The sequence below is a fragment of the Malus sylvestris genome, chromosome 12, assembly GCF_916048215.2.
Source record: "Malus sylvestris chromosome 12, drMalSylv7.2, whole genome shotgun sequence".
Classification (NCBI taxonomy): domain Eukaryota; kingdom Viridiplantae; phylum Streptophyta; class Magnoliopsida; order Rosales; family Rosaceae; genus Malus; species Malus sylvestris.
This window is the reverse complement of record NC_062271.1, coordinates 24,040,683-24,055,856: the sequence shown is the minus strand read 5'-3', so window position 1 is coordinate 24,055,856 and position 15,174 is coordinate 24,040,683. Positions and strand designations below refer to the sequence as shown.

At 38.7% G+C, this 15,174-nt stretch overlaps 2 protein-coding genes across 5 annotated transcripts; one reads left to right on the top strand and one right to left on the bottom strand.

Moving 5' to 3' along the window:
- The first annotated feature begins 1,111 nt into the window (after nt 1-1,111).
- Nucleotides 1,112-3,237, top strand: LOC126593583 (uncharacterized). Of its 2 annotated transcripts, XR_007613002.1 has the most exons (5): nt 1,112-1,608; nt 2,266-2,394; nt 2,494-2,670; nt 2,775-3,119; nt 3,160-3,237. XR_007613002.1 is itself a non-coding variant. In XM_050259688.1 (4 exons), the coding sequence occupies exons 1-4, from the start codon at nt 1,333-1,335 to the stop codon at nt 2,898-2,900; spliced, it is 708 nt and encodes a 235-aa protein (XP_050115645.1). In that variant the 5' UTR covers nt 1,112-1,332; the 3' UTR covers nt 2,901-3,237. The 2 variants fall into 2 exon arrangements, 1 of the variants encoding a protein (XP_050115645.1); XM_050259688.1 differs by having other exon boundaries at nt 2,775-3,237.
- A 175-nt stretch (nt 3,238-3,412) lies between these two features.
- On the bottom strand, nt 3,413-15,174 carry LOC126593580 (uncharacterized). 3 transcript variants are annotated; one of them, XM_050259684.1, is made up of 28 exons: nt 14,791-15,174; nt 14,528-14,687; nt 14,274-14,366; nt 14,091-14,196; nt 13,838-14,006; nt 12,825-12,999; nt 11,030-11,158; nt 10,340-10,897; nt 9,627-10,256; nt 9,278-9,346; nt 8,596-8,712; nt 8,264-8,509; nt 8,097-8,144; nt 7,873-8,010; nt 7,610-7,774; nt 7,428-7,490; nt 7,214-7,321; nt 7,054-7,137; nt 6,891-6,938; nt 6,174-6,247; nt 5,493-5,589; nt 5,327-5,407; nt 5,171-5,242; nt 4,596-4,640; nt 4,433-4,516; nt 4,058-4,161; nt 3,774-3,969; nt 3,413-3,719 (listed from the first exon to the last, which is right to left on the bottom strand). In XM_050259684.1, the coding sequence occupies exons 1-28, from the start codon at nt 15,009-15,011 to the stop codon at nt 3,567-3,569; spliced, it is 4,233 nt and encodes a 1,410-aa protein (XP_050115641.1). In that variant the 5' UTR covers nt 15,012-15,174; the 3' UTR covers nt 3,413-3,566. The 3 variants fall into 3 exon arrangements, with proteins under 3 accessions (XP_050115641.1, XP_050115640.1, XP_050115639.1); XM_050259683.1 differs by having other exon boundaries at nt 3,413-3,969; nt 5,493-5,576; nt 6,173-6,247; XM_050259682.1 differs by having other exon boundaries at nt 3,413-3,969.

Here is a 15,174-nt window from a genome sequence, read left to right as displayed (position 1 = left end):
TGACGTGAGCGACGAGTCATACACTAACAACCGTTTTATAAGAAATGGGCCGATGTGGGCCGTCGTGCGCACGCCTTATTATGTTGGACTTTTTTATTTATTAAATAAGGCCCACCTACTTACTTGTTTTTTTTTTTTTGGGTAATATGAAATTGAGTTGATTGATTGGATAAAAATCTAAAAATCATTTTATATTTTTTTTAATATGGTTGTTATAATATAAGCCCCCTCTTTTCTATAGGAATCGTTTAGAAAGCAGGTTGTTCCAAATACATTCAGACAAAAAAGCTGACAATAGATGTTATTGGAGGATTTTTTTTTTTCATTCATGTCTTAGTATAGGAATTTATACATCTTCCATAAAGGATCCGAATGAAACCAAAGCTTCACGTTCAATTTTGAATTAGAAAAGTTAAAAATGATGAATCAACGTCGACTATAACTCCCAGCCCAGACTTCTACGGGAGGCAGTGGTGGGGAAATTTTTGCAATGGGCGAAACCCTGATGGAGCAATGCTGCGTGGAGGTGGAAGGCCTACGGGCCGTGAACTTCTTTTCCCGAAGAAGAAGCAATGACGGTATCTGGGGAATGAGCATTAGCTAACTCTGTGTCAGCAACAAAGCTACAATACTTCCATGTATTTAATACGATTATTATTTCAACAGTTATATGGTAATTGTAGTAAGAGAATTATTATTAAATACATATTTTTATTAATTACATTTAATCATTAGATAATAATTGTATTAAGTACATATAACCATTGTAGACAATAGTTATAAAAAAAAAACCAATGATTTGTTGTCTTAAGTGGTTATTTCCATTCAAAATATATTACAAAGTAGAAGACTAGAAGTTGTATTAAAACAAAACATTCAAAGTAGCATGTTTAATGACTTTCAACATCTGAATAGTAAGTTGTATTAAAACAAAACATTAAAAGTACCATGAGAATCGATTTGTTAAGGCGAGATCATAACAACAAGATTTAATGCTTTTAGATTACAAAATGAAAAGAAAACAAAAACACTTAAAAGATTACTCGAAGAAAGACTCGTAGCATCCAAAAAATCAGAGTCACAACCCATTAAAGTGAAAGTTACTTGGTTTCTTCGAAGACTCGTTGGGTAAGAACATTCGCCATTTCGTCCAACGCAATAACTCTCTCCCAAAAAATTGGAAAAGAAAAATTAATAAAACTTGTCAAACTTAATAAAAAATGAAATATAAGAAGCGGCCATAGTTTGTCGAGGTAAAAGGAAAAGGTCGATCATCATTGCCTCTTTAAGCTAGAATCGCATTCAGTCACCGGTCGGAGTTGGGATGCTGATATGACGCCGATGGGCCAGGCCGCCGCCGCCGAAGTGTACGTGCCGATGACCCTTCAAGCATGGCGGGTCGTGAACTGGGTGGGCTTCTTCTACCAGATTATTCTTCAGATCCTGAGAGGCGCGCCTTGCCTTCCTCACCTGCTGTCCTGCATTTCTTCCTCTTCTTCTCCTGCTTTCAGGCCTCTGCCCGTCGCTGAAGTCCCTCTCAACGACTTGTCGTCCTCCGCCCACGTCGAAAACGGCGTCTTGGATGGTCGCCCCGTCGAAATGCTCACGGTGCGCTTCTTCAATCTCCATCTCCTAGATTTATTATCACAGTTGTTAATTTTTACTGTTAGAAGTTGATTTTTTTGGCCTTTTTCTTTCTGGAGCAATTCAACTGAAATATGCTCGGATGTAGTTGATTATGCGAAATCACAATCTGGATTATTTGCTTTGCTTTATTTGTTTTTTTATTTTTAGCTAGTGTACAAGGCTTCCGCTTTACGCAGGGTCTGGGAGAGGTGAATGTCGGCTAGCCTTACCCCATTTATGGAGAGGCTGCTCCCAAGTCTCGAACCCGAGACCTACCGCTCATGGGCGAAGGCAGTTGCAAACGAGCATCCCAAAATCAATCCTTAGTAAAAATCGATAACCCAAAATCAATTTTACTAAAAGTGTTTCCGTCATTTTAAAAGCACTTCCAAATGAGCATCCCCTTGGTGGTGTTAATTTTTTTTCCTTTGGATTTACTGATAGAATTTAAGTGATTGGATTTTGTTAATTAAGCTTAAAGGTTGGAACTTTTAGGATTGTATGGTATAATTTTGCGAGTTGTTAAGGTTGAAGTTTATGCTTGGCGGACAAATTTGACAACACTTAGTTCAAATGACATGAATATGCTAGTTTTTTCCGGGTGACGGGTTTTGATTACTAATGGATTTTGTAATGGAGGTGGTTCTTGATTTGGATGAGACTCTAGTGTGTGCTTATGAGACATGTAGTGTGCCTGCAATTGTTCGCGCTCGAGCAACGGAAGCTGGGATGAAGTGGTTTGAGATGGAATGTCTATCTTCAGAGAAGGTGGTGGATCGCTCGCTCGCTCTCTTCTCTGCAACTTTTGTGCTGAAATTTGTGTGCCATCTGAAATTGTGTTTGATATGATAATTCTTTGGGTTGAAGGAGTCTGATGGTAAACCGAAGATCAATTACGTGACGGTGTTTGAACGTCCTGGTTTGGGAGAGTTCTTGAAACGGGTTTCTGAGTTTGCCGATCTTGCGCTATTCAGGTTTTTGCTGCAACCGTTGAATGGAATTCCATGCGTTCCATTTTCTGCTGGACAGCCATACGATGATCAGGTAATTCATTTATTTACAGTTTAAACAAAGAGACGAACAGTTATCTGAAGTGTGCTCTGATTACACTCTTCTTTGCCTTTCATTCCGTCATGTCGATTATACAGCTTTTGGAGGTCCTGCTTCCGCTTCTCAAGCGGCTCTCCCTGCAAAAAGATGTGAGACCTACGCTTCAGGAGAGATTCCACATGGCTGAATGGTTTCAAATGCATGGATTTCATGTTTGTGGTTGACAATATCGTTGGGAATTAGGTCACGTAACGGATAGCTGCAATCTGTCTCGGGCCAAACCAGATAGAAGTCTGGTGGAAGCGTTTCTCGAGAGGTTTTCTGCTCTTGTAAATTAAAATTCTGCAGGTTCCGGCCAAATCCAAATCCGTTGCGTGATACTGCTTCCAAGGCCAACAAATTTGACCTCGGAATATATTACGAAGGCCGTCTTATGGTAGGGTGTAATGCGTTCGGAAACTTATGGGAATGTTATGAAAATAGTTTGGTTCATTGACGGTGTAATGTTAGCATGTAATCTCTTGATTTGATAGTTTTGTTTCAACGAGGCTTTTAAGATAATACTGCAACATAAATTTAGGGCCGGTTTTGGACTGCTTTAAAATATGTTTCGGAGTGTAACTTAACAAGTGCTTCAAGGTTCATAGAAGCGCTTTCTAACTATCACTAGAGTCAACAGTTAAACCTGAAAAGGGCTTCAAGGTCACGGAACGGCTTTATGAATAAGCACTTGGACTTGTAGGAAACGCATTTATGAGCGAAAGAACTTTGGTACACAATTGAATGTTGCCTATTATGCATCTCTCTTACTGTAACTATTCTAAGAAAGCGGTAAATCTGTTTTACATGGCTATGAGTTCGGAACTATTGCGGTATCCCCCATCTGAAGTTCAACTAGCACTAGATGACTCCTTTGGTTTCTCTGTGACTGCTTCCTTTTCCGAGTTGCTTGCCTCCCCAGCCTGGGATTGACTTGACTGTGCCTCGGTCTGAGACTGACTTGTTTGTGCCTCGGCTTGAGACTGACTTGTTTGTGCCTCGGCCTGAGACTGACTTGTCTGTGCCTCGACCTGAAACTGACTTGTCTGTGCCGCAGCCTGAGACTGACTTGTATGTGCCTCGGCCTGAAACTGACTTGTCTGTGCCGCAGCCTGAGACTGACTTGTTTGTGCCGTGGCTTGAGAATGACTTGTCTGTGCTGCAGCTTGAGAATGACTTGTCTGTGCCGCGGCTTGAGACTGACTTGTTTGTGCCGGAGAATCTGAAACAATTCCCAAAACTACCAATATCGACCTGCAAAAAATAATCCAAACAGCAGAGCTGACCCTCCCCATTCTAGAGATCTTTAATGTCAAATGAGACAAAAGGAATTTTCATTCACCTTGGAAGGGAAGATCGGATGTCCGGTTGACTAGCATGAGCAACCAACGGTCCTTTCAGAGCTGCAGTTCTCTTCAGTGCGTTTTCTAGCTGTGCTGGAGGTAGCTGAGACAATAAATTATATACCATCAGCTCATACAGATGTGAAGAACACTTGTTTCAAAGTCCAAATAGATTATTTAGGATAAACAATTTCATCATATATTAACTTTAGATTTTCTTCCCTCTAGTGAACAAAATAGTCCAATGAGCGCGCAGTTTATTATCCATTTAAAAGATCGCTAAAGAGAATCACAAAGTCGGGCTTCTAGTGCAATAAGTAGTGATAAAAGATTGCAAGGATAAAGAAGCAACACTGTTAAAAGCAAAGACACACCTGAAGCAGCACGGCAAATGACTGAGGTTTTGTCAAGAACGTACACTTTAAGAATCCCACCCACAACTTTGGGTATTTCCATATCTACAACATGCCATCAGTCACATAAACACGCCACACGTAATAAATGAATAGAAACAAAATTAAGAAACTGAAAACTTACCTGCTTGCTCACAAGCCGAGACAGGATCTCCATTATAAAATCCACCTATGTTATTTATTGACAAAAACTTGCCAAGTCAGTAACAGATGTTATAGTTTCTTATTCCCCAAAAAGCAGTTTATTATCCCTAAAAGCAAAATCAGCTGTACTACTCGAACTCGTAGTTTATTTAATTAATAGATAACTTTTTCTGTCTATAAGTTATGATGACAACATATCAGTCAGACCAATTACATTTAACGAGGGGGAGATGAATATGATTGAATTTCTCAGCAGCATACGATTTGCCGTAGGATTGTTGTGGTCCAACTTGCCTAGGCGCTCCTTGTGTAAAGGAGTGATTCCTACCAAGAATCGCACTAGTGTGATGCCGGTAATTTCTATCCATTTATTGTAATATTTCCATGCTGTTCCTTGAATTTTCCTATTTTTCCTCAATTCTCAACAATTTACAGCATGCATCTCACATGTTAAACAAACATCAGTAATCATAGTCCAAAGAAAGTACTAAATGCATGTATTTTCCTTCTTGTCCTACATCAGTTTAAGTTTATAACGATTTATTCAGATCTTACCAGTGCAGGAAAGGCACCTATGGCTTGTAATACCGTACGCATAAACAGTAAAGGAAGAGGAATCTGCTCAACCTGCAAGTAAGAAGCTTGATCATCTTTAAGTTCTGCTTGAAAGCGGTGTAAAAGAAAGATAAGGAAATATCTAATGGTACAAACCAACTGATTCAAAACTTTGGCAAGAACTTGTTGGGTGAATATCTGCCTCTGCTCAAAGCAGGCATTGCATGCATCTGTGACCTGCTCACCAAAAAAAATATTATTCAGCCATTCATTATTGCCACTCAGAGAGATTTCCAACCAAGAAAAAAAAAAGATGACATGCCTTCTTTAGTGGAATTCCATCTCTGTCGGGATCAATTCCGTGGATAGCAATCAAGATTTCAGCTGGAGCCAGAAGAGGACCAGACTGGGATGATCCCCGTGCAAGGTTGATTAAAGATCAAGCAACGAATAATAGAAGTATTTCGCAAGCATATTAATAGCAAAATTTACATGTGAAAACATCTGAAGGATTAAAAATGTATGTCTCTAGATTGGGTGAGCAAGTCTCTTGTCTGTAGAGAAACATGTGCAAATAAATGAAAAGAAAGAAACCATCATGAACACATCAAAGAATACAACAACAAAGCCTTTTCCCACTAAGTGGGGTCGGCTATATGAATCCTAAAACGTCGTTGCGCTCGGTTCTGTGGAAGACGTCAAAGAATGATGCATAAAATTTGTAACAAGGGAACTTTGAAATATCTGATAGCATGCACATTCACGAATGGAATTATAACTGATAATAGGGTCTTACAAATAATTTATCACAAAGTGGGGCATGGGAAGCAATAGTATAAAAGATTTGAGGTCACAATTGTATCAGAAAATGACAAGGATCATTGAAAGATTATGGCATTATCTTCTCATATTGTCTGTAATAACTAATGACCCATATGAAACAGAACAGTCTTACACTTAGAATTCATAAATTGCCAAGAACTAACAAGGAAACATAGATACCTGTAGTATGCGAGCTAGTGCTGCTTGGAACTTATCCAGTTGAAGATTCATAAGTTGGGGAAATATAAGCAAAACCTTAAAAAAGAAAGCTTATTAGATCATTAACACCAAAATAATAAAGAGCCAACTGACTTAAAATCAGTATGAAACATTCTAAGTCTAAAGAATCAAATGCAAGTAACAAGAGCTGGAAAGGTTCATCCATAATATACCAAGTACAAGATAGCAAATTGCGTTTAAAGTACTAAGATCTACTATTGTGGCAGTTATTTGGATTGTGGATAGAGAGAAATAACATAACCTTCGATGATGAGTAAGTTAAATTCTACGGGAGAGAAGCATGTTATTGGCACCTTTATGGGCATCAACGCCAAAGCATTTTATAGTATATTCCTTTAATTTAACTGATATTCATTGACAAGAGTTAAGATTCATGAATAAATTTGTAATCGCTTTCTTGTAGCTTCAGCATTATTTCTATCATACACAGAAACCTTGTTCGTCTCTTCCAGTCCATCATTTATCTTTCCTATCAATATTAACCCAAGAAGAAAAACAGTTTACGCTATTTCAAAAGAGCACAAAATGTAGTTGATGGAATAGTGTAGTACCCTCAGCCACTCTCAAATATTATAACAAGAAAGGCATGTAACAAGAAACATAAACACACACATCACATGGTAGTGCTATTATGAAAAGACAGTGAAAGGGATGGAACCTCATCTTTAGGCAGAAAGGGTAATATTGGAATAAGAATCTCTATATCCTGTAATCATTCATAAACAACAATATATAAGCTAATTTTCCAAAGAAAAAATAAACCATATATAAGCTAACAGTGTCATTTAATTTCAACTGTCATACAGAAATGATAAACGTACCTTCAGTTTTGAATCATATAGCTTTCTAACAGTAAAAATCAGTTCTTGAGAGGGAACTGTTCCATCCGTCAGGGTATGTAAAACCTGATTCCATTAAACAGAAGAGATGTTATTTGTTATTGGATGGTACTGACAAAACTGTAATGTTGTTATTACAAACCTGCATCAGGAGGTTCTCGCTTCCAGTTGGAGGATCAGAAATAATTTCAAGAAGATTTGGTGATGATCCCATAGTTCGTACAAGTATTGGAATTTGGCGTTGAACCGCCTGCACTGCCCCATATAACTGATGAGAAGAAAAACATCCTCATGGGGAAGGAGTAGCAAGCCCTATGCTAATTTCTACATCAATATACAATTAAAAAGAACTAAACCTGCTTGATGGCCTTTGATGCGCTTCCGTAAACAACAAATATTTGGCGAAAAAGGGAATGCTTCTGCCAATTGAGGTTTTACCAATCATGTTAACTTCAATAAAAATAATATTGAATATTTTAATAATTAATTAATGGACATTAAAAGCAACTCAGTGTTTGATAATAAGATAAAGTAACACCTTTGTACAAAGAGCAAAATACAATGACAAACACCGCTGGGCCTCAGCAATTGAGAGGGACGACACATTTTGAGAACTGAATGACTGATGATTATCAGAGGAGATATCTTTACTGTTACCACTCACTGATGGAGGTTCATTGGAATGTTTTTCTGAATCAGAATCCTGAGGGAAAACCATTTAAATGTTAACTCTCTGATTCATAACAACAATACAAAATATATTTGATAGAAACCCCACATCGACAATGCAAAGATTAGAACCTTCTGTAATTCATATTTCGATCCTTCAGCATCTATCTTTTCAGTTGCATCACAACTTTTTAGAGAAAGCAACTTTTCAATAGCGAAATCTTCTATTCGTTGGGCAATAAATGACAGAGGATAAAGCTTGTTTGCAACCTGTTAGACAAAGCAACCCATAATGCAAACAAAGTTAGAACCATACAGTTAATTTGTTGAGCTAATAGCAAGTTGTGAATAAGTACCAGACGTATAGCCTTCATGCGCACTTCCTCCAGATGATGGACTGCACTCTTCCAGAGGAAAAATAGAACAAAGTCAGATGAAATAAAGGAAAAAGAAAAATTCTATAACACCGAATGGTATAGAGGAATTTCAGAAATGGGAGTAACGTAGGGATAAAGGAAAGAACCTGTAAAGCAATTTTTAAGCATGGATCTCGGAGAGGAGGCCTTAGCAAAATCAGGCTCCAGACAATGCTAAGACCTTGAGTCACTCGATCCCCACCTTGTGTTTCCTTCTCGGTTTTGTCGCAGTTTCCAGGTGAGCACATGCACTCCAAGAATTTCAAAACTGAATCTGGTAAATAAGGAACCTCACCAAGCAATCTGCTTAATGACTTGTCCGATGGTGGAAAAGAATCTCTAAGTGTATCCACCTGCAATGAAATGAAAGATATTATAAAATGTTCTTCGACATTTGTAAAGAAAAAAGATGGTTAATAATATAGAGATAAAAGCACACCGCAGTTGAAAGGAACATTTCATATACAGAAGTAGCAGTTGTCGAAGAAAAGAAATCGCGTTCCTCTTCTGCCTCTCCAAATAACCTGTATAGGACACGCAATGTCAACTCGTGTCCCTGAAGAGATTCCAGAGTCACTGTCAGTTATTATATATGTCAGAGAATCACAAGAACACATAGTTAAACAACTACCATCCTTTTTCTTTAACAACTAATATCTATTACTAATTTAATATCTATTAAAAATATTTGGATGAGTATCTGCAACAGAAATGAATTTCATCCCAGTATCCATAAAATACGGTAATTTATTACAGATGGTATTATTCCAAGAATGTGAGACACTTTGCACTAACATCTGGTAATGTTACCAGGTATATATAGTTCTTAAAATTTCTACAATCGAAACACGTAACTGAAATGGAAGCCATCTAAATTCCAATACATACCTGAGTAGCATACATCTATTCAAAGGGAATTATTAACTCCACTCCTCAAACAATCAAAAAATTTCAAACTTCCATAAAACAGATCATCCTTTTCACCACCCATTGTGTCCAAAAGACTCAAACTGAGTTTTCAATTGTAATAAACCAAAAGTGCATTCTTGTATATATCAAATTAACATGATAGAGAAAAAAATACAACTATATCCTAAAATCACCAAAACCCGTTCACATACCTCATTATTCGTATAATCTGCCAAGATATGCTTCTGCAGCAGTTTCCATGGGTCTAACTCCAAGGGGAACTACAAAGATAAATCAAATTTTGGTTCTGTAAGAAACCACAGCACTGAGAAAGTTTTCATAGAAATTAAGAAAATGACATCATACAGTTAGCCTCCACTAAGAATGCCTAGATTCAGCCCCTACCCGTAACACCAAAAACAAAGAAAGAAAAACTAAAAGGGGCTTAAGAATAAAATAAATAAATATCTGAAAAAACAATAACTAGGATTGAAACAAGGAACAACAATTACAGCCGGCGCAAATTACAATTAGCCACATATAAGAAGCTTGAATTACTACCTCAACTCCTAAACTTATAAGGAGAGAACATCGTAATTGGGAACCTCCTGCAACGGCTATTTGCTTGTATGCCTCGATGATGCGAGTAAAAGCCAACTGCTGCAACCAATCCTTCTCTTCATCAGAAAGGATAACAACCGGTGCCGACATCTTGGGCAGGACAAGATGATGGGACAACCCAACTGAAGTTGCTGTCGAAGAAAGCACACTGACATCTGCAACAGCTGCTCGTGGACTAAGCTCCTCAGACTTATCAGTTGATAGTGACGGAAGTAGATTAAGTGGAGTCCTTTGACCCATACTGGTAACTTGCTCTTGGCTTGCATTTTCTACCTTAACACTGGTAACTTGCTCTTGGCTTGCATCTTCTACATCCATTAAGGTTGATGAGGATGCAATGATGGGTTCTGATCCACTATTACAAGCAGAATCCAGTCCAGGTATTTCACTCTCAAGATATTCCATATCATGATCAGATGGAAGTGATGGGCAACCATGCTCCATTTCAGATGAAGCTGGTAAACGCATAGGTAAGATGGCAGTTTCATCTCCAAAAACATAATCCATGCCAGTAGATGCAACACCGCTATCAACTACATCTGGTACCTGTTCTTCCTCCTGTTCGGATTTCTGCAATTACCATAAACATTGCAATTCAAGAAAAATAAGGGGAAAAAGGGGGTGAAAACCAAAATGAGAATAGAAAACTGTACCACTATATCACTGGACACTGACTGATGAGCATCTAGGAGTGCAGCTATAGGAGGGAAAGTACTTGTAAGTGAAAGAACATCAGCAATAAATGATGGTGGATATTTAACTCGAGAATCACCGCCGACTATATGCATGTTCATCAGAGATTCATCTCCTTCATCTCCAAGAAGATTGGGTGGAAGGTTGCACATATTAGCCATCACTACCTCTGCTAGCAAGTCAGCAGAGATACTTGAGATAAGAATTTCCAAAGAACCAACAGCTTTTTCACCTTGAGCAACCAATGCACCAAACATAGCAACAAGTTGCTGCACAGGTCCATTATCACCGTCTCCTCTAGAAGTGGTAGTTCCACTTGAAGAAACATCATCTAGAGACGCAGAAACATTCCTTCCTACCTCTTTAGCCGAATCCCCAGAGAAACTAGATGTCGATTTGGCACGCTTTCCTGATACATCTTGATCCACTGCAAGATCACTACCATCAAGTGCTCCTAACCGTTTCTTCCCAAAACTACTTTGCACAGCATTAGTTATTGTAATAGTTGGCTTCTCTTCCTGCAAAACATTAAGCTCATGCTCAAGACGCTTCAAGATACATGTATGCCAATGGCCCAATGTGTACTTTTGCAAGAGCATCCACTTTTTGTATCTCTACAGATCCAATGTAATATAAAATAGGAAGGATACCTTAGTAACTAGAGAATCATCTAGCCCGTCTTCCACACTTCCATTAATCTTGCATTCTTGCTGGGTGGCTAGCTCTACCAACCCTCCAGCTTGCATCTTTCTCAACGCACCAACCAAACGATCCCGCCACTGCAGAATGCAAACTCCATTATTCAGATTCTTTATACTAAAGTAAATCACACAAAGGAGAAACCAGATTCAAGAAAACAAACAGTGTGGTATTTCAACAGATAATGAGAATAATGAAACCTTTTTTTTTTTCTGAAAAGAAATCAATGTTTTCAAAGCTATCAGTATTTCCAAAGGTATCAATGTTTTCAATGCTGAAGACAGGCAACGAATTTCATAGAATTCTTCAAGTATATAAAAAAACTGGAGTTCTAATTATATTCTTTCAACCTTTACTGAAAGAGTTTGTCTGATAATTCCTTTAGGTTGGAAATCTTTTGGGTAAACACTAATCAATATTCACTATCACTGATCCATTGCTAGACTAAATAAGATGGTGATAGAAAGCTTTTCCCTCTTTTGTTATAAAATGTTGAACATACATGTGCAAACCGTTCATATCAATCTTCTAAAAAGCTAAAGTTTTATAGAGTAAGGCCCTGTTTGTTACACCTCCTTAAGAGGGACAGGCTTAAATAACAGTCCTATGTTTGGTATGGTCAAGGACTGCAATAATGAGACTAACATGGATTAAGAGAGGCTTTGCGCCTCACTAAACCCCATCATCTAATCTTGAGCCGAAGCTTGGTATTAAAAAGTACAAGCTAGAAAGGAGGACGATGGCCTCACCCCACCACTTTCCTGCATGCATCTTGCTCTTCCTCTCTCTTTTCTCCCTTCATCCCTCTCTCAATCCCCGCCTTTCTCTCCCATTCTCTCTTTGAACCGACGACAAACCTCTTGGCTCCAAATCTGGGTCAACCTGGCGCAGGCCTCCAGCTGTAGACAGGTTGGACTAATTGGCGAGGAGATTTAGGTCCAGATCTGGTGGGCGATTTTAGTAGGGTGTTCCAGTAGACTCTGGTTTTGGTTTATTGAACAAAGGAAACAAGTTAAACAGAAATTGTCGTAATGTGAGGAACTGCAACATGTGATGGTAGTTGTTCTGGTGTATTTCTTATATTCAGAAAGCTCTGCACTTGCACCAAAATACCATCAAGAATTTCACCTAAGCTGAAACTCAAGAACACCCAGATCCTCTCTCTATCTCTCTCTCTCGTGGATATGGACTCCCCCAACCCAAATCAACCGCCACCAACCCACCACCACAAATACCTACAGAGGACGATGGAGAAGACAAATGTCAAACCAATTACCAGATAGGTTTCCAAACTAGAATTCCTATGGATATTTTGTACCGAGTTACCGAACAGTCTGAAATGGAATAGAACAATTGGTTTCCAATGATCGATAGCAGCTCCACCGAACGGGACATGCAAAGGGAAAATTCTATGGGGTTTATCTACAATCCATTGTCGGACAGTGCGCACTCAATAACAATATCATGGCAGGCACATTTTCATGTTTTGTAGAAAGTTCTTCAATTGTAACAACATCCTTACTGAAAGAGAGAGCAACTATTATTTGTCAAAACAATTATTCCTTTACACACTGGAACCTAATGATCTTCAGAGCCACATGTTATCAAGCATTTTTGAGCAATTATTCATTAACTTTCACTGCCTTATTCATAAGTAACTGGTACCACAACCACAGGTATATCAAGAACATTTTACACAACAAAAGTCTTAAGGTTTTTAGTATAGAATGATATCAAACAACATACCGGTGCAGCACCCTGGTGTGTACATTTTAAGCAGGTGAGGAAGGCATTTTTTAAGGCATGACGTGGCCCAGAAACATGTACCCCATTAATGACATTGCTTGAGGGATCAAATCCAAGTAATACAGGCAAAATGCGACCATAGAATGCAGGCCTCTTCCTTGCAATTGCTGAAAGACTGGCAAGACATGTCATATAAAATAAAGAATAAGAAACTTGCAGTAAACTGTAAGCAAGCAGACACAAATGGTTACAATTGTACCCAAAAAAAAAAATACAAGGAAGCTCCCACCCAATAAATACTATATTTATAATTTACTATTTTTTTACAAAAGAATATTGGACATCACAATCTACTCTCCTTCCAGGATATTTTGTCCTCGAAATTTGCATAACCCTACTGCTGTCACTATTATCTTCACCCTACCTATGATCCTAAAATACAGTCCTCTTGTACATAACAATCAACCACTTAACTCCTTTATAAGTTGACATATACCCAACATATAGGTCATCACGCCACACAAAGAACAATCCTTTATAAATTTAAACATCATCGCACGGGGTAACTGTTTGATATCAGGAGACATAGTTATCACTTATCAACACCCATGACCTAGGTTCATGCATAGGGTATGTTTAAACTTTTTTGTTAACAAACCCTCGTGAAAAAGGAGCGGAAATGAAAAGGAAATTCCCTTACAACATGCACTTCCTCCTATTATTGAGAGGCAGTGTTTGTAAAGTGAGAACAATTTTTACACCTTCTACTTTTTTTATGGACCCCACTTAGTGGGATAAGGCTTTGTTGTTGTTGTTACTTTTTTCATGGAGAACACCTTCTTTTGAGCTCCAGAGATGGTTTACAAATATTAAATCTTCAAAACTAGTTTTAAATTACAGAGAGTCATCTAAACCTTATCAGCATTTAAATTTAGGATACAAGGGCTCTATGGAGTAACATGTAACATCAAAATTGCTAGAAAATTGAATATGACCCACGAAAGCCAAGATACCTGTTAATAAGCACAACGATCACTAAGTTACCAAGCGATTTCACAGTTGGGAACCTAAGTTGATCAAGCAATAAACCCAAACTTTTACTAGCCTCAATTGACAAATCTCCAACATTGAGCAGAGGATGCCCACCACGAAGCCAAGATACATTAAATTCCACTAAGTCCCCTACAAAGCGGACAAGCATTCTTGATAAGCAAAAAACAAACCATTTCAGTTCTGAACCTGAAGAACAGAGACAAATTTTATTACCTTCAAGAGCAGGGGGGCCTGGGGAGCCATTAGGATCAGGAGTATAAAGAAGAATGACTGACTCAACAAATTTCAGTGCTCGCAACCTTACTCCCCCACTTCCGGGCTGGTAAGCATGATACAGTGAATTAGACATCAATGAAAATCCGATCACATGTTATTGTTAAAAGAATCATTTCTTACCCGAAAAGCTATAGAATATATTTCATCCTTCAGCTTTAACACACATGCCCAAGCTGACTCGAGCGAACTGTCCAATTCACTAGCATGTAGACCCTGAAAGGTTAACCAGTAATAAGGGTGTCGATTACTACAAACTCAACTTGGATTTACATAGTCAATACTTAACCATAAAATGTAACATGAATTCCCACAGTAGCATCAAAAACACCGTTGGTAAGCATTACACAACGTTCAAGTTCAACCAATAGAATTACCTGAATCGAAACCTTTTCGAGAACGCAACGAAATAAATTACTCCCGCTAGTGATCGCCTGTCGAGCAACTGCCGGTGTTTCATCACTCAAAACATCAATTAACGAGGGTACAATGTCTGGCAACAATTCTACGTGCATCAATCCAATTTCGCCAAGCATTCTACATTTCGAAAACAAAAGGGAAATTTCTCAATTAATTACGCTACAATAAACTCAAAAATAAAAATTAAACTAGTACAAACTAGGGTTTGACAAAAACGCACTCAGTGGCAAATTTGCGGACCGGGCTGAACCGGTCGGACTGAAGCTCGAAGAAGCGAGGGAGGAGTTCGGAGAGCAAATCAGGGTCCTGTTGCCGGACCAAATCCTGCTTCGATTGGCGCAAGCGGTCGAGCTTCGAGGGAATATCGGCGGCGAAGATGGCGGAGTCCATGAGACCCGCGAGCCTTTCGTGGGAATTGGCGGTCATCATCATCCCCACCATTGCAGAAACGAAACCCTAATTAATTTTTTTCTCACAGTCGAGACGGTGAGATGGTGGGATTAATATCTGGTCCGCGCATGGAGAGAGGAAAAAGGGTGGGAAGTATGAAGCGGAGAGTACAAATTCGCGGCTCGTGACCGCGGACGGGCAGAGGAGTATGTCG

What these genes read in the sequence shown, in the direction of transcription:
- LOC126593583 (XM_050259688.1), top strand. Translation starts at nt 1,333, where the DNA reads ATGACGCCGATGGGCCAGGCCGCCGCCGCCGAAGTGTACGTGCCGATG. An exon ending in GCCCCGTCGAAATGCTCACG is followed by an intron (nt 1,609 to 2,265) that starts GTGCGCTTCTTC and finishes TTTGTAATGGAG; the next exon opens with GTGGTTCTTGATTTGGATGA. An exon ending in GACAGCCATACGATGATCAG is followed by an intron (nt 2,671 to 2,774) that starts GTAATTCATTTA and finishes TCGATTATACAG; the next exon opens with CTTTTGGAGGTCCTGCTTCC.
- LOC126593580 (XM_050259682.1), bottom strand. Translation starts at nt 15,011, where the DNA reads ATGGTGGGGATGATGATGACCGCCAATTCCCACGAAAGGCTCGCGGGT. An exon ending in CAGTGTCCAGTGATATAGTG is followed by an intron (nt 10,257 to 10,339) that starts GTACAGTTTTCT and finishes TGGTAATTGCAG; the next exon opens with AAATCCGAACAGGAGGAAGA. An exon ending in CCAAAGTTTTGAATCAGTTG is followed by an intron (nt 5,243 to 5,326) that starts GTTTGTACCATT and finishes TCTTACTTGCAG; the next exon opens with GTTGAGCAGATTCCTCTTCC.